Here is a 20,609-nt window from a genome sequence, read left to right as displayed (position 1 = left end):
CCACTTGTGAAATATCTAAACACTATTTATTTTAACTAAAAATTAAATTTTTTCTGCTTTAGGGTAAAGCAGAGCTAATTGAGCATAGGGGAGTAAAAATCTCGAAAACAACGCATGACATGACAAAACATCTAATGAATAAAAGTGAGGGAATTAGAGTGGTGATACCGCGCATTAAGAGGTTGTTGGACGGCAGTTGAGTAAGATGCAAGGGCTGTTTTTTATTTTAAAGAAAAAAATTGAAAAAAAAAATCATTGCCTTTTTTTTAAATGCTTATAAATTTTTTTTTTATCTACCATCACTATAAGTGTTGATATTTGACTAATGTATCGGATTTTCGATTATAATTAGCCTTTTTTGTTGGGGAAAGTCGGGTAGCCCCAGACACTTAAGGAAAAAATAGATTGAACGTATGTACTAACACAAAACAATGTATAAACATTTATCTATCAAATTAGAAACAAAAAAGTAATCTTGTGTACTATAATAATGTACAAAACATAAAAGAAAAATGTAAGGAAAAAGGCTTTTTTTGAAATTGGATGTTTTTTGAAGAATAGCTATTTAAAATTGGGATCATGTTTAGGATAGCGATGTTAATAAAACATTGCTGAGGACACGAGTTTCAAAGTGAAGGGGCACAATTGTCAATTTCTAAAAAAAGTCCTCTGTTTCTAGAATTTTCTAAAAGAAAAGAGCTCCTTTAGAGAAAAAGTGTGTGTGTGTGTGTGTGGATGCACGTGCCCACTTGTTGCAGAGTGTCAATTTTCATTTTTTTTTAGTTTAGTGCACAAAGGTTGTTTTTTTTTGTTGCTGCACACTTTTGTGCACCAACTAAATAAAGTTCTGCACTTGGACCAATATTAGTCAATATAAAGTCAAAATACAGAACGTACACTGACCATAGACTGTTACAGCCGTAGGCGCAACGCGTTGCGTCTACAGCTGTTACAATTTGTTAACAGGCTGTAACTACACCGTTAACAGAGTGTACACATCGATAAAGTAAGATTTAGGTGAGTTGATTTTACAATCAACATGTAGATACATCAACTGATAGTTTTGGTTTTGTCAGAACTCTTTTATTTAAGAAAAAGTCTTTTCTAGATTTAAAAAAATTTAATTTATGGACCACTCCTTTATGAAATTTGTTAGAAAATCTCATTTTATATTAAACAACGATCTTTCAAAATCTGCAATTGAAATTAGTTAATTAAATGATTGTGCGAATGTGTATTTGTGCCCAAAAAATACACGAATACAAAGTAATAAATATATTAAGTCAAGGTTGTCACGTAATTATAATGTTATTATGGTAACACTATTATGATGTCACCCCATTCGAAATATTAGATTTTGTAAAACGTTCTGAAAACGTAAACTTTAAAAAAATCTTTAAATAAATCGTTCAAATTATTTTTCTTCATTCGAGTTTATTTAACAATGTAAACATATTTTACGCTGTTTTTTATTTCTAAGTACCTAATTAAGCTTTAGTAAATAATAATTTATTGGTAATTAGTAAGTAACTCCTTTAGTAAAATGTTTTAAGCATTATTGAATGGATAATTAGTGATATTATTTTATGCTTGTAATGCATGTACTTTAATAATCATGTCGAAACTTAGCAATAATAAAAATAAACGACATAAATTTTGTATAAAAGTTATCTATACATCCTTACAAACAGTTTGGGAGTTCATTTATACAAAAAAAATGTGGATTATTATATCAATTATAAAAAAGTGGAATTCAATTATAAAAGTTGAAAAAAGTAAAGAAGTGGTTAAGATACGGAGCCGACAACTTTTTTGTTTCTTGTACAGGTAACCTTACCACTTTCTCGCATAACCTAACTGTGACTTAGTCGAGGTTTGCATACATGGGTAGCAAACAGTAGCGTAGCAAGAAGTTATGCCCCTTCCTCCCCCCACCAAAGATTCATTATGGCCACTAACCTATTTCTGCTTAACAAAAGAATAAAATAAAAAATGAATGATTATTTGGGAGTCCTTGCCCCTATTAGCTCTAAGGCTCTCATGCGGCAGGAGGCCAGTCTTTACACTACTGGTATACCCGCATGTTGACAAAATTTGCCTCTAATGATAATAGAATCATCGCTCATGATATGCGTGAAAAGAAATCCTTTCACAATGCCCACAAAATTGGCATTTTTACATCAAAATAAGTAAAAGAGCCATCTCTAATCCACGTATACGTTCCTTCAAAATGTCACCAGAACCTTTGTAATTGAACTTTGATTCATTGCTCCTCAATACTCTTTACTAATCATAAATACTCCATGAGCATTTATGAGCCTCAGAGCCTCTCACATGCCTCTATGAGCATTTGCAAATTCTAGCTTTTCGGTTCTTTGAAGATTTTTTTGCTGCTCTGAAGGTCAAAAGTCCTAAAAGTTGTAACCGTCTGCGCATTATGAGACTCTGAAAGTTTCAGTTGTTGAATTGTATCATTTGTGCTGTCAAAAGAATTCTTTTTTACGTGACAAATCGCGAGGTTAGAATTATTTTGTTCTAATTCCATGTTTTTTCGAACTGAGAAAATCAAATTCAAAGTTTTAAAAGGACCTGTAGACCACTTAAACATAAAAGACGTAAACAAATTAGATTCATATTAATTTCCCATACTTGCTACCACAGTTTAAAAGTAAATACTTCAAAAGATATAATGTGCAGGTATCTGAATTACCTCACCCTGATTTGGAGATAGAACAATATAATACACACTTATTTTATAAAATACAATATTACTTTGTTCTATCTCCATTTTTTATATAAAAATATAATACAAATTAGTATATTGTATATATATTGAAGCAAGGTAAAGAACTGTTTGGCATATCTCTGTTTTATTGGAATAAAATCTTAATTTAACTAGTAAAAAAACTTTATAAATGCAATATTTATAAAGTTTAATTATCTAAAGTATGTACCAAGATTTTTACAAAAAAATAAAACTTTGGTTGAAATAAGCTCCAAGAACATATTATCCAAAATACATTTTACAGTGAAATGAATTTCAAAGATTAAATTCAGCAAGGTAAGCACATCTGGTTAATTCATTAAAAACAACAATTTCAATAAGAAGCCCATTTAACACCATAACATAAACATAAATATTTTGACATTAAAATAAATTATTTTAAAATACTATTATAAAATGTTATGTCTACAGCAGGCATATACTTGAACATACTTTGAAGGTCCTTAGCTTTATCATTAGAAATTTGAGCACACTGGTTTAAGACAGAAGCCATTGGTACAACTGCAAGAGGTCTTGCCACAGCTAATGAAGATCGTGGATTGTTAGGAAGACGCTTAACTCGTACTTCTGAACAAACATCAGTAAATGACTTTCTGTAGTATATATGATCTGGAAACTCTGCCCTGTAAACCAGATGCTTTATTTGGGTATAGGGAACAAGGTTATACTTAAAATAGCCTGCAATAGCTGAAAAATGCTTAAAATCCAATCTTTTCATTTGGTAGACAGAAAAAGGATTTCTCTTTTGAATATTAGCAATTGCTCTGATTAAACCAAGTGGACTAAATATTTCAAGAGGAGCTAGTGCTCTATCAATTTGACTATGTATATTGTCAACCTCTTGTATACTAGAATGCCCTGATTCACAGAACTTTTATTCTATTACCCTGATTTTTGGGTAACGTATCAAAAACTCACGTAAGGCAATGGACATGTGACTATTTCTATTTTGAGGCACACAGGAATCAAACCATAGTATGAGTTTATTAACATCTGGGTGGTCAGCAATACTCTTTTCTAGCAAGCATGTTACACTACTTGCAAGGTCATTTCCTGCACGACCTGAAATGCCTTCATGCCAAAGCATACAATAACCTTTTTTATTTAGCATACTACAGCTACATTTTTATGCATACTACAGCTACGTTTTTATCCTTAAGTTTGCGGTCTTTTTCACGTTCTGCTCGATTTTCATTCTTCAACATTACATGTTTGGAAAATTTTTGGGTTTGCTCCTCAGTTGGATTTACTACATTATGGTATTCATAACATGTATCACATAAATCAGTTTTTGGCTTTTGAAATTCGATGTTAAAGTCATGCTCAAATATGAATCTATACATATGCTTCTTAACAGGGGCAATATTCTTTTCTTTGCAATAGGTAGAGTAAAGTTCATACATTTTATTAAGATTTAAAAAAGCTTCAAAATATTCTTTTTTTATTCTTTTACGACAGTAGTGTGATGGTACACATGGAAATTCATTGATATGATCTTTAACACTTTGTTTTGATCTTTGATCAACAACCTTTTTGGTGTGTTTCCTCCATTTTGAAAAGGCTGGGCTTCCAGTAGCATCATTCTTGTTTTCATGATGATAATAAACTCTTCTACTACTTATATTTAAAGTAGTGAGGTAAAATTCTTTACAAACTCGAGTTTGCAAATCACCAACAAAAAAGCTGTAATAAAATGAATGTTTTTCGCGAATTTTCATTGATAGTTCAATGACGTTTCTTCTGGAGTCGTTCAGAAGTTCTACTGTAGAAATGCTTTTTTTGGGTATCATCCATAGACCAAAAATCAGAAAATATATGTGCTCGTTCTTCATCACTGATATGTTGTCTTCATTTAATTTTACAAGAATTTAAACAGTCTTTTCTTGTGGTTACAGACTTGCATGGAACATTTTCTCCTTTTCTATTTTTATAAGCTTGACCAGATTGTCTCAACTGCTTTCTCACATTCTATATCCAAGTTTTAGGTGCTGACTTTCGTTTCCTAGTTTGGCCTCCATGTGGGGGTAGACGACTAGCTGATGCTATTACAAGTGCACCATTAGGATATCCAAGAACAGTCAGATCAGTTTCTAAAAAAAATATATATATATATACATAATAATAAGCAAATAACAATAATACCCAAACCATGAACAATATTTATATAAGAAAGTTCAAATGTAATAACTATGATCTATGAAAAAAAAACATTATATATATATATATATATATATATATATATATATATATATATATATATATATATATATATATATATATATATATATATATATATATATACATATTTTACCTTCAACGTTTTGTTGTAATTTTTCAACAAAAAAATCTACAGCGGCTGCCATTTTGATTTTAACGACTTATAAATCTTAATATACATAAAGGGCAATGTGTGTGTGTTTGTTTGTTCTCTATAGAAATCCAAACCGCCGAACCGATCTCGATAAAATTTGGCATGGGGGTAGTCCTCGAGGGGGAGAAGTTTCTTAGCTGGGTTTTGACCCCGTACCCCGACCCCCGGGGTCAGGGGGCCCAAAAATGGGATCCAGTGTGGCTCTGCAGCCTCAGCCGTGCAATTTTGCAAAACCTAAAAGCTTCCTACCTGTGGAGGAGTGTCAGAACACTTCATTTGACAACAAACATGAGGGTAAAGTTGTCTGGTGATCTGTCAGCAGGAGCCTTTTCCAATCAGCTCCTTGCCTTGGGCAATGGTGAGGCACCAGTTAATGTGCAGACAGGGCTCATTAAATTCCCTGCCAACTTTTGCACACTGGTGGATTCTGCAGAGGAACTCATTGTCAAGGTGTTTCCCAACATCCAGCAGAGTTTCACCAGACATGACTGGATCTGTGAGAGAGCTATTCTGGCTCCCAAAAATGAGTCTGTCACCAAGATCAATATGCAGATCCAGAAAATGCTCCCAGGCAATGAAAAGTCCTACAACTCCATTGACATGGTTATGGACCCCAGTGAAGCTGTCAACTATCCAACAGAATTTCTGAACTCTTTAGAACCATTTGGATGTCCTCCTCACATTCTTCACCTGAAAGTTGGAGCACCAATCATTCTCCTTCGCAACCTCGACAGTCCCAAGCTCTGCAATGGAACTCGACTCATCATCAAAGCTATCCTTTCAAACTTGATTGAAGCAACTATACTGACTGGATGTGGCAAAGGTGAGAATGTCTTCATTCCAAGGATTCCAATGATTCCCAATGACCTCCCATTCAGTTTCAAGCGCCTCCAGTTTCCAGTCAGGCTGGCTTTTGCCATGACCATTAACAAAGCGCAAGGACAGTCACTCAAAGTGGCTGGCATCAATTTGGAACAGCCCTGCTTTTCTCACGGCCAGCTCTATGTTGCATGCTCCAGAGTTGGATCTCCACGAAATCTTTTCATTTTGACTCCAGAAGAAAAAACCAAGAACATTGTCTATTAGAAGGCTCTTCAGTGAAAGAAATCCTCTTTAAAGAAGTCCTATTAAAAGAAAACAATAACAATCCAATGTGAAGAAATTACCCATGATTTAACTTTTGTAACATGTTCAACTTTTTTTTCCAGTGTGAGAGAACAATTTAATTGAAAAATTTGAGTAAATGTTCTTTTGGAAATTCTTAATTTGTTGTTTTTAAGTGGAAAATAAACAAAATGTCTTTTTCTTCCTTAATGTCTTTCAGTTATTTCATAGCTTCAACCAACAGGGTCACATTTTGTGGGATTATTGTGCAACACTAAAAAATATTGCACAATCTTACTGTGCATAGCCCAAAATTAGTATAACAAAGTTCCAGATGCTCATTTACTTTGAAATATTGGCCTGGGCAACGCCGGGTAACTCCAGCTAGTCTTAATATATATATAAAGGGCAATGTGTGTGTGTTTGTTTGTTTGTTCTCTATAGAAATCCAAACCGCCGGACCGATCTCGATGAAATTTGGCATGGGGGTAGTCCTCGAGGGGGAGAAGGTTCTTAGCTGGGTTTTGACCCCGTACCGCGATCCCCGGGGTCAAGGGGGCCCAAAAATGGGCCCCCTGACCCCGGGGTCAGGGGGGACCATTTTTTGGGCCCATTTTTGGGCCCATTTTTGTGTACAGATATCAGCTAAGCCAGTTTAAATATTGGCCCGGGCAACGCCAGGTAACTCCAGCTAGTCTAGTATAAAACAGAAAAAACGGAGATAGCACATTATAATTTTAATTTATAAACTGCATTAAGGTGGTATACCCCCTTCAAAATTATCTTGGAAGTGAAATCTTATAGTCAAAATTAAAATTAAGCCTATGAAAGATCTTATTAAACGAAATCGATTTATAAAATTACAGCTAGTTTTGTTGTCATGACAATCAACTAAAATGGCGGATATAGGAAAATATGCACGTCGCACTGTCAAAATTATCTCAGATTCTAATAGAGTATTCAAAGTAAAACTTGGCCCAATGATAAAAAACAGTTTGATCTACGCAATCTGCCAAAAGTTTTTAAATCGGACAATTAGTTTCCATGTAGCACTACACGGATTATGAAGATTTTTAAGAAAGCCAATTTTTAGTGCTGAAACAGCAATATCTAAAACTCTGAAATGTTTTATAATTAACTTTTTGGCAGATTGCATACATCATATAAAAACACATCATTGCTGAAAACTTGAATTAAAACTGATTACTAGAAAATGAAATAACTGTGACGGGAGATTGAAAAATAGAAGTTAGCAAAAAAACACTTTAAAAATTAAAAAAGAGAAAAAAATGCAAAAAAATATTTTTAAAATAAACAATGTCTGTAAATTTTAAAGCAAAATGTTTAAAAGCTACCAGCAGCATAAAGAGTTCCTTGTTTTTGCTTTTCCTTATCATTTTTGTTCTTTTTATTGCCCCTGATTGTTTTTCTACGCAACTTAACATTGGATTTATTTTTGTATGACGACTGATACAAGCGTATTTTATTTTCTCTATTGCAACTTTTTTCACCGTTTGGACAATAGGTGTGATAATTATTTTCTTTTGAGGAAGCAACATGAAACAATGAAGCAAGTATAGCACTGCGCATTTCATGAACAGACTGATTTTTGGTTCTTACTGCAATTCCATAATAGTTTTGCAATCTGTCAATTGTTGCATCAGTAAGTCTTCCTTTACCACCTAGACATCTTTCCTTTTTCAATTTTCTTAATCGTGTGCCAACTCTTTTTTGCACATGACCAACACATTCTAATTTTAAAACTATTGTATCACCATACACTCTTTCAACAGATGAAAATGCCTTACTATCTCCGTCACCACAAAATTCAGTATAGCGAAGTTTATATTTTTCAATAGATCGTTCAAAAATTGATTTTGCTCCAGCGACCTCCATACCGGTGGATGGGCCAGTATAGTTGAGGTTACAAAAATGAGTTTTTTAGCATTTTATATGCATCAGGGTCTGTATTTTTTTTCTTTATAATGAAAAAACATTGTTTGCAGTATTTGGATAATACTTCACAATCCAAAACTTTTCCTGTAATCATTGATATTGCAGTATAAACACCGTTGTATGAGGAAAAACCTCGACGTTGCCAAGTACCATCACAAGAAACACTGGTATTTATTAAATTGAATTCATCAGTAGTATGTTGGGATGCTTTTATAATTTCAAGTGCAGCATCAGACATGGTTTCTACTGCAGTTGCTCCAACTTCAATAGCAATTTTTCGAACAATTTTAATGTAAGTGTTTTTAGTCATTGGCGGTGGAAGATCCATAAGATAACAGAATCTTTTAAGGCCAGTATGGCCTTGTCCACATGAACGCATTGCATAATCTGACCTTTGGTTAATATCAAAAGCTCTACAACTTTCAGAACCACACTTCTTGGATGTAAAAAATTCATGATTGAATCCACATTTACAAAATATAATCAATGAGCTGGAAAGTCCAAATTTTTTTTTTGCATTTTCAGCTAAATTAAGTCGACAAGTTTTACATTCTGGACAACATAACAACTGAACAACAATGGCTAATAAAGTGCTATCAATTATTCTGTATCCACATATGTTTTTTTTATTAGAACTTGCAGAAGTATTATTAGGGTTTACCTTCGAATTAGATACATTTATTGAGCTCTGTGAATCTGTTAGTAGAAGACTAGTATTTGCTGAATTTGTTTTATTTAAAGTATATTGATTTCCATGAAATCTTTTTTTCTTTTTGTATTGAGTAGCAAATTTCACACGTTCTCTACCCATTAAAAGTATAAGGTTTAAATTATATAAACATAAACAGATACCTAGATATATATATAACTTTAAGATGGCAATTCGTTTTAAAGAAACTTCTGGAAGAAATTTATGAGAAATCCAGTTATTGCTTTTAATCTTACAGATGTTTTGATTAATGGAAAATAGAAATAAATTATAAACTTATTTCAATAAGCTTTTTCTCAGTATCAAAAGTTATATTTGGGGAGAATTTCTTGGCCAAGTAAAAATTTAACCGTTGCTATGGAGGTTGTCAAGGGCGCTTTAAAAAGTAAGGTTCAGTAAAGTTTGTTTTCCTCAAGTTACATACTGAATTTTAAAAAATGGTTTTCAGAAAATGATTCTATGATAAATTTTAGATTAAATAAAACAACAAAAATTTTTTTGAAAACTTGATATTTCTGAGGGGTATACCACCTTAAGGAGGTGGAACAAAATGCAATGTCAGGTATATTAAGAAATAATTTATTTTTTACTGATTTGGTAGTAAAAAATAAATATTTTAACTATAAAAAGAAAAAAAATTTATCTAACTCAAACTTTTTGATTTGTGGAGATACAAAATAATTCTAACCTCGCGAAATAATTTTTCCGTTCGTGAAACGACATGTTTTGCGTGGTCTCCGGCCCTTATGTTTCGTTTCTAAAAGGTTGCCTTTATTAAATCGTTTGATTATTCGACGTACAATCGATTTATGAATAAAGTACTTGGTGGCAATTTCTTTTTGTTTAACTCTTCTTTTATAATACGTTTTCTAAAAGATAAATTATCTTTTTCCTGCCATTATAAACCAAAAACAGCGCAACTTTGTAATCTCAAGCTACAGTTCCCATTCTAGACAAATACTAACGGTTTTTTAACTCTATTGGTTAAGTATTTATGATTTCAACGTTAAGATTATTTTGGACAACGTTAAGATTATTTCCGCAGAAGAAATTCTTGGGAATGAATTTTGGTGGGTTGCGAATTGTTTTTTGAAGTAGTTATAAAAAAGTTGCTAATTTTTTTCAAGATCACATTTTTACATTAAAATACCAATAGAAGAAAAAAGTATATTCATTTTCAAGTAGTCTTATTATGTATACATAGGAATGGACACCCCTTCAAAATATATGAAAACTTCACTTTGGTGTGTTTTTTTTAAAAAAAAAACCATATTTATGCGGTTTTCTATAATGATTATTATTTTTTTATGTGTTTAGAATAAAAAAAACTAGAATTTTGATTAAAGTTCACAATTTTAATATAAAAATATAACAGTTTATTGACAAAGAGGCAAATTATGGTAAATTTACGTTTTATAGCTTACAAAACATGTTATTAAAAAAATGGCTTATAAAAAAAAACTTAATATTTTGTTCGATGTCTATTATTTTTATTATTGCAGCAATCCTACGAAGCATTGAGTCCACTAAATTGCCCAAATCTTTAGTGTTGATCACGTGAAACCAGAAATTGATTATGGCCTCTATTAGTTGTCGCTTGTTCTTAGTTTTTTCAGTCGAGAGGCAGGTTTTCTATCGGATTTAGGTTTCCAGGCCACTTCAAAACGTTTATCTTTATAGCTTTAAACCAATTTTTGACAGTTTTTGCGGTGTGGCTTGTAGCACTGTCCTGCTGGAACACACAGGTTTTTGTTTTGCCCTCAAACAAATCATCAATCGATGGGAGTAATTTAGCTTCTAACATGTTTTCTTGGTATTTTTTGGCGTTTAAAATACCATCCATAATGTGGATACGAGCCACAGCATCTCTGGTCATGCATCCCCACACCATTACACTAATGGGATGCTTCATTTTAACCAATGTGCACTCAGGTAAAAGATCTTCACCGAGCCTTCTTCTCACATAATTGATTCCATACTTCCAAAATGGAAATCTTGCTTTCATTACTCCAAATAACTCTTGCCCAGTCTTCCTTTGTCCACTCCGTGTGTTCTTTTGCTCAAATCAAACGATTCTTTCGTTGTTTTTTTGTTTAAATATGATTTTTTTTTGGGTTTTCTTGCTTTTAAACCATTTTCAAAAAGCCTTCGGCGAATTGTTCTCGAACTAACCGAAACTCCGGCGGCCTCTAAATCATTTTTAATTTCAGCTGAAGTTGCTCTTCGGTTCTCTAACAAATATGCTCAGTAAGTTGTTTTTTTAAAAAAGTTTAGATTTACATTAAATAAAAAATTGTTATAAAGATCTGTAATTGTTTTAAAACAAAAAAGAAAAACCGATGAAAGAGATGAAATGTTTTAAGGAGTTTTTTTAAAGCAGCTGAAAAAAATAATAACTAAAAAAGATGGTTTACAAAAGAATAGTGCAATGACAGACAAGCCGTGAAAATATACCATCAGAAATAACGAAAAAATATTACATACGATCATTTTAATGTCTCTTCTCGATGGACTGATTTCGGACATAAACACAAAATTTTCTAAATGAAAATGTATGTCTTCATTCTTGTGACCAGGAGCAACATCAAATTACTCACAAGTTATTTCAAATTATAAAGTTATGTCATGTAAGTGTGGTCAATGCTGAATGTAGCATATCAATCAACCTGAACTCTGCGAAAAACTAAAACTGGCTAAAAACACTAATGACAGAATGTCATTAGTGTTCTTAGCCAGTCAAGTCTAGTCAGTTAAAACTATCTAAGTACAGTTAAAACTTAGACAGTTTTTAATTACTTAAAGCTTTACTTAATGTATACAGAGAAATTCCAGTTAATGTTGAAAACGTAATTGGACATTTTGCTGTCGAGAAATCGTAAATTAGAGTTTGTAATTTAAGTTGTTAAAATATTCAACAAATCAAGGTTTTAAAATACGTATTTATTTAATAATAAATACGTATTTATTTAAACAACTAAACTCTCTAATTTTTGTCAAATAGTTGTATTTCTATAAAATAAAAAATATAATAAAAAGGATGGATACATAAGAAAGGATTGGGAAAGAGAATTGCCCCCCCCCCAACCCTCTATTTCTTATGGATCCACCCTTGCTGGTCCTTCAAACGATAATTCATTGCGTCTAAATAAATTAGAGATGACTGTGCACTTTACCATAAATAAATCAGCCGATTTATGTACACTTTTGCTTTATCCATCTATTAATAAATCACTCTAAATATTTAAATTAATACTGATGTAATCGGAGAGTAACAAACACTGATGTAATCGGAGAGTAACAAACTTTTTACTAGAGATTAAAAAAAAAAAAACTGGGACTAAAAATTTTATACTACATGGGTGTTAAACCATTTTTCCGTAATATTTGTTTTTTTGTCGCAAACTTTACTATTTGTCTCTCGACAATAAACAACAACAACAACTTAACTTAAAATGGAAACTAATATTTTTAATACTTTTGACAAAATTTGCCTAAAATTTCAAAAATTATTTATTTTTGAATTTTTTTTATATTCTTAATACCAACCATTTGCATACTAACTAGTTTATTATGTTCACCATAAAACATGTTAGAACTCAAAATATACATAACACAAAACGCATACTAGGATAAATATCATGAAAAAAACGCTTACTCAGATAATTATCATGTAAAACGCTTACTTGGATATTATGTAATAATATGCAATAATAAAATCAATAACAAAAAAAAAAATTAAATATACAATAAAAAAATAACGCCAGGAACAACAACATAAAATGTGTACCAATAACAAAATCATACGCCAAGAACAACAACATAAAATATACACGAAAAAAAAAAAAAAAGTTCACCAGTAACAAAAGTTTCATAATTAATTAATCTCTTTCAGCATCATTTATTAAAAAATCATTAAAAAACTAAATTAAATTTTCAAGAAAATCAAAATGACTTTAATGAATGAATAAAGGGTTAAATTGTAGATGTTAGTAGATAGTTTTATTTCAAATTTCACGGACATTACGGAATCCTAACTTTTGAGATCAAACTCGGCATAGCAACTCGTGAGTTTCTTGAGTAACGTTTTTGTATTGTAAATCAATTTCTTTTAAACGTTCATTTAACTTCTTGATTCTAAACACGTAATTTTTAGACTGAAACAGTTATACACATTAGAATAATATAGCAATTAAAAATTAGAACGCACAAAGTTGCAATTAATGCGTGTTAAATAAAATTTACCTGGCCATTTGCTGAAGTTTGGTTTTTTTTTTGTTCTTGTAAAATTCATAAATACATGTGTCGGACGTGGTCATTAAATTTTCTAACGATTTTAACATTTCTTCATATCCTTGTTTTTCTTGTTCATACTTCTCTAACATTGAAAACACGTCACTTTCAACAAGCTTGTTAGTAATACAGTTTATTTTGATGACGTCAATATTTTTTTCCGACCCTAATACTACATCACTAGACCGGATTGTTATAATAGAGCGTTCACTATTAACTTTATTCGATAAAAGAATATCTGGTGGTGGATATGTCGGCGAGACACAGCGTTTAAATGAAATGTCAGGGGATTCGTTTATCCTGTCAGAGATGTGCTCAGTTTTTTTGTCTTTTGAGTCATTCGTTGAAATATTAAGAAAATTATCGCAAGAATGATTTGAATCTTCGTCATTAGATATGCCTATAAAAAATTTAAATATTATAAGAAACTTTCTGGTGAACTAAAAGATGAAAACACTTTTTTGGCTCACTAACAAAAATTAGAGTCTTCTCCATAGATTTTATTTGTCGTAAACGCACACACTTCACAAATCTTAAAAAATATTTTATGCTGTTATACTAATTTGTGATGTTACAAAAATTTGTGATGTTACAATTCTTTAAGTTAGAGGGCATAATTCTGTATTTTAAATATTGTTTTAAGTATTATTTTAATTTTATCACAATATTATTTTTTTATAACCAATACATAAGAACCTCATAATTTTGCGACTCAAATAAAAATAGAATAAGAAAAATGCTCAAAATAACAACTTTAAATGACCTGTTTTATTTAATTTTTCCGATTTTAGCTCATCCAAGTCGTCTAAATCATTTTTTCTGGGATCATTACAAATAAGTCCCGCATTCAACATTTCCATAGTGAAGCTTTTCCAAGTATTAGTTGAAAATAATTCCACAGAAACCTCCCCTGTTGAACTTTCATTAAGAAAATTTATGTATATTGGCTGAAAACAAAAAAATAATCGTCTATTAGGACATTAATAGGCCTAATTGAAACAAAAAAGTCAATAAAAAATATACTTTGAAACGATTATATAACTTGGGAAATAACACTTAAAACTTACTATATTTTGAAACGATTAGGAAATAACACTAAAAACGTTATATACTTTGAAACGATTGGGAACTTAAAAACTTACTACGCCTTTTAATCTTTTAAGAAAATCAGTTGCTGCATCCAGGAAAAACAGCCCTTCACGAAGCGCTAAAGATGCTGGCCTAGCATGGTAAGGTTTATCGTATATTGTTTGATTGATTTCAAATAAAGAAGATGCATCAACTTGTTGCCTAAATCCATAGTCAACATGAAAAACTTCAACCTAAATAGTTTAAAAAATATTTTTTTAACTCATTTCACAAATTGTTTCACAATATTATTAAACTTTTATAATGATATTCAGTAAATTTATTATTCAGTAAATTTGTAAACAATATGTTAAAATAAAAACGCTATTTTTTGAATTCTGTGAATTTTTTAATTATTGTATTAATTCAAAATTTGACAAATAGAAAATGTGCAGCAATTATGTACTGTAAAAAAACAAACAAAAAATAAATAACTGCGTGCTGTCTAAATAAATTTACTGTGTAGGTAAGCTTACTGTATAAGTAAGTTTTAGGTGTGAATAAGTGTACTGTGTAGGTAAGAGCTTATTGTGTAAGTAGGTTTTAGGTGTAAATAAGTATACTGAGTGAGAATTTTATTTTCATTAAACCCATTTTAAAAACCATAATAAATTTTATTCGTTATTTAATATTTAATACAATAGCAATAACTAATTAAAAATAATACAAACATACAGACTACAACATACATGCACACAAACATAAAGACACGCATATTATTGGGTACTTTTATATATATATATATATATATATATATATATATATATATATATATATATATATATATATATATATATATATATATATATATATATAAATATATGGGTATTTTTAAATATAAATACACACACGTAAGTAAACGCAAAAAAAACTATGAACAAATTTTGTGATAGCAATAGATTTTTTTGTATTGAAAGTTTTAAAAACATAAATATTCTATGCATTTTTAAATATATTTGGAAATAGGTTTCATACCAAAGCAAGTCAAAAAAATTTACACACGCAACAATTATACATTTTTTGAAATTGATCAAGATTATGAAGTCCTATTTCAACTTATTTAATATTTCGAAATTTGAATTTTTTAACCATAATATTACTATTATCTGCTATGACATTGATTAGGGGTGTGATTACAGCTTTGAAAAATTGGTTAAAAAGAAAAAGTGAAAATTTATTAGCACAAAAAAAAAAGAAAAGGGAACTCTAGCTCTTTAATTAAAAGAAAACTTTATAAAAGATTAACAAAATTTTAAGAAATTAAATTGATTTCCAAGCTTATAAATATTTTATAACATTTTGAAATTGTTGCATAGATTTATAATAGTTGTTGTGTAGATATGTAATAGTAAAGACAAAAAGTGTCATATAAGTTTCTACAAAAGATATTGTTAGCATCGTCGATTATTTAGAGTTTGTAAATAGAGTAAAGTCCCTCTAATATTAGAGAAACCAAATAAATATATGAAAAATATACGAAAAAAAAAATTTACATCTTTTTAAAACAAGTATAGAGTGTATTTTTGCAATATATTGATCAAAAATGAGCTTCTGATACCACTAAAAAGTGCCAAAAAAATCCTAACTAGTGCAAAACCTAGACGTAAATTAAGATTATTATATAAAAAAATAATCAACATTATATTCAACATAAAAAAATTAATAAATTAAAATATATATATATATATATATATATATATATATATATATATATATATATATATATATATATATATATATAGTATGTGCATAGTAGATGTAATGTAATGATTTGTACAGTGTGATAAAATCATGTATTAATTGATACCAGCATAAAAAATTTCTGAACATATGTCAAACTAGTTCTTTATTCCAAATTACTTATGACAAACAACTATAGACAGACAAACAACTATAGACAGACAAACAACTATTGACAGGCACACAACTATAGACAGGAATTATCTCTTGGATAGTTTTCTCTTATGCATAAATATTTAAATACAGCAACTTGTATTATTGTGATTAATTATATTTTTTTAAATATCTTTATATATTCTAAAATGTATATATTCTAAAAGCTTTAATGCACTGATCTATCTTGTTGTTAATGGTATTGACTCATTAACTGTAATGATTAAATTTAATATTTTATTTGTAAAATTTAATATTTTTTACAACTATGCATAATAATATGACAACGCATTTACAATTTACTATACAACACTATTCTATAATTATCATTTATTTGTAATTTATTATAAATATTTAGAACAATATATTTAATATACTAAATTAAAAGTGAGAGGGGTAAACAAAAGTATATATTTAAAAATGCATTGCAGAGTGTGTGTGGAGCTAAATAAGATTAAATATAAATATAACATGAACATGCAAGTTACAAATTAAAAAAAAAAAGGTGACAGTCTGAACATGCATGTTACAAAAAAACAAGTTATTTTCCACCATCACATGATCATCACATGATCAACTAAATAAAAAAATTTTAAACAAAAAAAAAAAGCTAAATAATATTTCTAAAAATTGTTTGTAAAAACTTTTTTTTAGAACCTTTAAAATTACCTTATTATTAATTTGCAATATCAAAACTCTTCTTCGAGTTGTGTTGTTTGCATAAACTAACAAATCACCATTTTTAAAAGAAATGGCACGCTAAAAAAAAATTAAATTAAAACTTTATAAATCTGAAATACCTAACCTAGTTAATAAACTTCATATCTAACCAATTAATAATACAAAAGATAAGGAAAAATGACAAAGACCAAATAGATTAGAAGAAAGTAAACAAGCATATAATATACATACAAATGTAACAAACATATTTAGACAAATGTAACAAACATATACAGACGAATGCAACAAACATATACAGACAAATGCAACAAAAATATAATATACAGACAAATAAAGGAAAATTAGGAAATATAATTTTTTAATATTAAAAAATAGCTGTCTTATTTATTTTGATATTTGAATTGTCAAAAAATCAATAATCAAAAAGCAAACCAATAATTGATCATAGTAATACAACTTGATACAACATCTATGACCAATCATAATGGATTTAATACATCAATAACCAATCATAATGCATTTTATTATATGCATTACTATAATATCAACATATTATATTATGTTGATAACCAGGGGAGTTGGATGATCAGCAATTATGACGAAAAGATGATTGCTTGTGAAAGATGATTAACTCAATTAATTTTAAACCTGTTTTTTTTTTAAATGTGTTACCTCTTCAACAAATTAAGAGTTTATTTTTGAGTTTAATAGATTGTACACATTGGGATGAAGGAGAACAGAAGAAGGTCTTAAATTACTTGATATTTAAACAAAAGTATGAGTCATAAGCAAAGCAAAGTATGAGTCATAATCATAAGCAAAAGAAAATGCAAGAAATGTACAAAATGATGGAAAACAAATGCGAGATGTTTACCAAACTTTAAAATGAAAATGTAAGAAGTGTACAAAACATTGGAAAGAAAATGCAAGAAGTGTACAAAACCTTGGAACAAAAACACGTAAAAATTTAAAATGCCAATGCTTCATGTTTTGCAAGCTTCCAAAAGAAAAATACACACTTGATGATGAATATTTTTGAACTAAAAAAAGATTATTTTTTAATTACTGAAAAAGATTACTGATTATTTTTATAAAGATTATTTTTGATTTACTTCCTCATTTTAGCAGTTGATTCAAATTACATTCTATCATTGTATCAATTGTATAGCATTTTAGCATAATTTAAAAATACATTCTTTTTTTTTAACTTTAAATGCGTGTAACTTAAAAACAAAATGAAATTTATATATTCTTGTAAAGCAAAGTTTTCTTCATAAATCTAAAAAAACAGTGTAATCTTTTTCTGTAAATTCAATATAATTAAAAACTGTTTAACTAAGTCTAATTTTACTCTATCAAAAAACAAATTAATAAAAAAATATTAATAAAAGTAAAAAGCAACCTTAAGTGGTATATTTTGCAACAACACTTCAATTTCTGAAAGAATTTTTAAATTGCATTGAATGTAGAAGAGCAGAGGATCTATAACCTATCACAATAAAATTAAAGTTAATCATAACTATAAACGGTATATATATATATATTTTCATATTTGTTGAACTTAATTAAGACGGCAGCATATAAACTTTTGTTTTAAATATATTTTTGATGTTATTTTATACTTACACATGATCATGCTGACCACTATAGGTCAGCGAAATATTGTAAATATAAAATAACATCAAAAATATATTTAAAACAAATAGTTTATACACTGCCGTCTTAATTAAATTCAACAAATATGAAAATATCGTATAACAAGAATATGATTTTAAATGATATATATATATATATATATATATATATATAGATATATATATATATATATATATATATATACATATGTATGTACCAAATTGTTAACACAATATATTGACTAAACTTGATTATGAATACTATTTGATTATCATTGTTTTGATTAAAGTCATTAAGTTTTATAAAATTATAGAAAACAAGTTTTTCATATTCCACTGTGCTTCCTAATAATTTTGTTTTCTGTTGCCAAGTCTAAAAACAAAGCTTATAAACAAAGTTCAAATTGTTTTTTTGAAAATTTGTATTTTCCCATAAAAGGAAAAATACATCAAAACGTACATCCAAGAATTTAGTAAGTAAACAATCTTTTTTGGTTTTAGATAAAACTTACCAGAAAGAATAAATTAAAATTTATTTAAAGCAAAATAGTTGCAATATTAGTTTGGATATTAGTACATGAAGTGGGTATTCTAAATAATACTTAGAGTTCCCGCTTAAAATGTGTTGATTAATTACAATTGCTATAAAAAGTTTTAAAAACATTTGGAATTATACTTAAAAACATGCGGAATAATGAACTTTGAAAGTTCATTATTCATTCCACATTCATTCCACATGTGAAAGTTCATTATTCCACAATAAATGAAAAAATCATCTCTTAAAATTGTGTTAAACGCTCAGACAACTAATTAACTAAGCAACTAATTATTTAATTACCATTAATAACTTACTACCTCTATTGCAACATAAGCGCAAAAAACATCTGCTGCTATTTTGATGTTTATTGGAATTTTAAGCTTTTTTAAAAATTCTCTTCCTTTTGTTTGTTATAGTGTATAATATCTTTATATATGTTATGTATATAACATCAATGGAACTTTTAAAATGTTTTATTTCACATTTTAGAAAATTTTGAAAAAATTGAAAAAAAAGTGTGTAAGCAACAGGAATTGAACCCTTGCATTGCACTTCTGAAGCGCCGCGAGCTAACCACTTTGGCCACTAATCTGCTTATTTTGAACACTATTTAATAAACAAAAAATGGAATAACTATAAAATGAAAAATAAATGCTATAAACCAAAATTAACTAGATTTTGCCATAATGCAATTTTAAATAAAATAAAAACTTTATAAAACTAAAAATATCTATAGAACTTCAAAAATATATAAAAAAAGAAAAATGTGAGAGCACAAGGATTTGAATCACAGCATTTCCCTTCAGAATGCTGCAAGATAACCACTATGGCAACTTAAGCACATTGTTCAAAGAAAGTTTTAACACTACTTTATTTTTATTTTTTTAATAATTCACCTCCCCAAAGCCGGAAAGGCCACTACAGATGAGGAGGCTACTTGTGGTTATTACCCTCTTTCAACTCTATAACTCCGAAACACGAACATTGACGAACAAAGCCGCTGCACGGAGAAACAAGTTGAGCACGGTACTACCAGGGACGTGGTGGGAATCGAACTCGTAACCTCTCGCTTATCAAGCGAGCGCTCTACCACTACACCACTACCGCATTTAATAAACAAAAGACTTTACAAATGGACAAATAAATGCTACAAATTAAAATTAAGGAGATATTGCCACAAATTTTACTTTTACTTGAAAATTGCATTGCGGCACAATGTAATTTTCAAGTAAAAGTAAAATTTGTGCCAAACACGCACAAATGAGTAACAGCAGCATTAAATTTGATATTAAAATATTTGATTTGACTATGTTTATTTAAAATGATGTATCTAAAAACCTCTGATATCATTCCAATTTCAAGATAATCTTTGTTGTATTCAAACATTGATTGCAGAACACTTTGCTTTGCAAATTCTTGGTTCAATAGTGAATTTTTATTATCTAAAAGTAATGAAATGAAATAGCAAATAACCAACATACCAGCTGATGGCTTATATAGTCAATAGTTTAAAATAACTC

The 20,609-nt window shown here is 29.2% G+C and overlaps 2 protein-coding genes across 3 annotated transcripts in view; one reads left to right on the top strand and one right to left on the bottom strand.

Moving 5' to 3' along the window:
* The first annotated feature begins 5,444 nt into the window (after positions 1 to 5,444).
* LOC136089984 (ATP-dependent DNA helicase PIF6-like) lies at positions 5,445 to 6,242 on the top strand. Its single transcript, XM_065816088.1, has one exon. The coding sequence runs from the start codon at positions 5,445 to 5,447 to the stop codon at positions 6,240 to 6,242; it is 798 nt and encodes a 265-aa protein (XP_065672160.1).
* Positions 6,243 to 12,608: 6,366 nt separating this feature from the next.
* Positions 12,609 to 20,609, bottom strand: part of LOC100203104 (uncharacterized) — a 62,772-nt gene continuing 54,771 nt past the window's right edge. For both annotated transcript variants that reach the window (XM_065816600.1, XM_065816601.1), the window contains 7 exons: positions 20,428 to 20,531; positions 18,320 to 18,406; positions 16,906 to 16,995; positions 14,358 to 14,537; positions 13,979 to 14,162; positions 13,168 to 13,615; positions 12,609 to 13,059 (listed from right to left, as the gene is read on the bottom strand). In XM_065816600.1, the coding sequence (XP_065672672.1) occupies positions 12,969 to 13,059; positions 13,168 to 13,615; positions 13,979 to 14,162; positions 14,358 to 14,537; positions 16,906 to 16,995; positions 18,320 to 18,406; positions 20,428 to 20,531 (1,184 nt within the window). In that variant the 3' untranslated portion in view covers positions 12,609 to 12,968. The remainder of the gene's footprint in view (positions 13,060 to 13,167; positions 13,616 to 13,978; positions 14,163 to 14,357; positions 14,538 to 16,905; positions 16,996 to 18,319; positions 18,407 to 20,427; positions 20,532 to 20,609) is intronic.

This window comes from Hydra vulgaris, chromosome 13, assembly GCF_038396675.1.
Source record: "Hydra vulgaris chromosome 13, alternate assembly HydraT2T_AEP".
In the NCBI taxonomy this organism is placed as follows: domain Eukaryota; kingdom Metazoa; phylum Cnidaria; class Hydrozoa; order Anthoathecata; family Hydridae; genus Hydra; species Hydra vulgaris.
The sequence above is the reverse complement of the archived record's forward strand: the minus strand, read 5'-3'. Positions and strand labels throughout refer to the sequence as shown.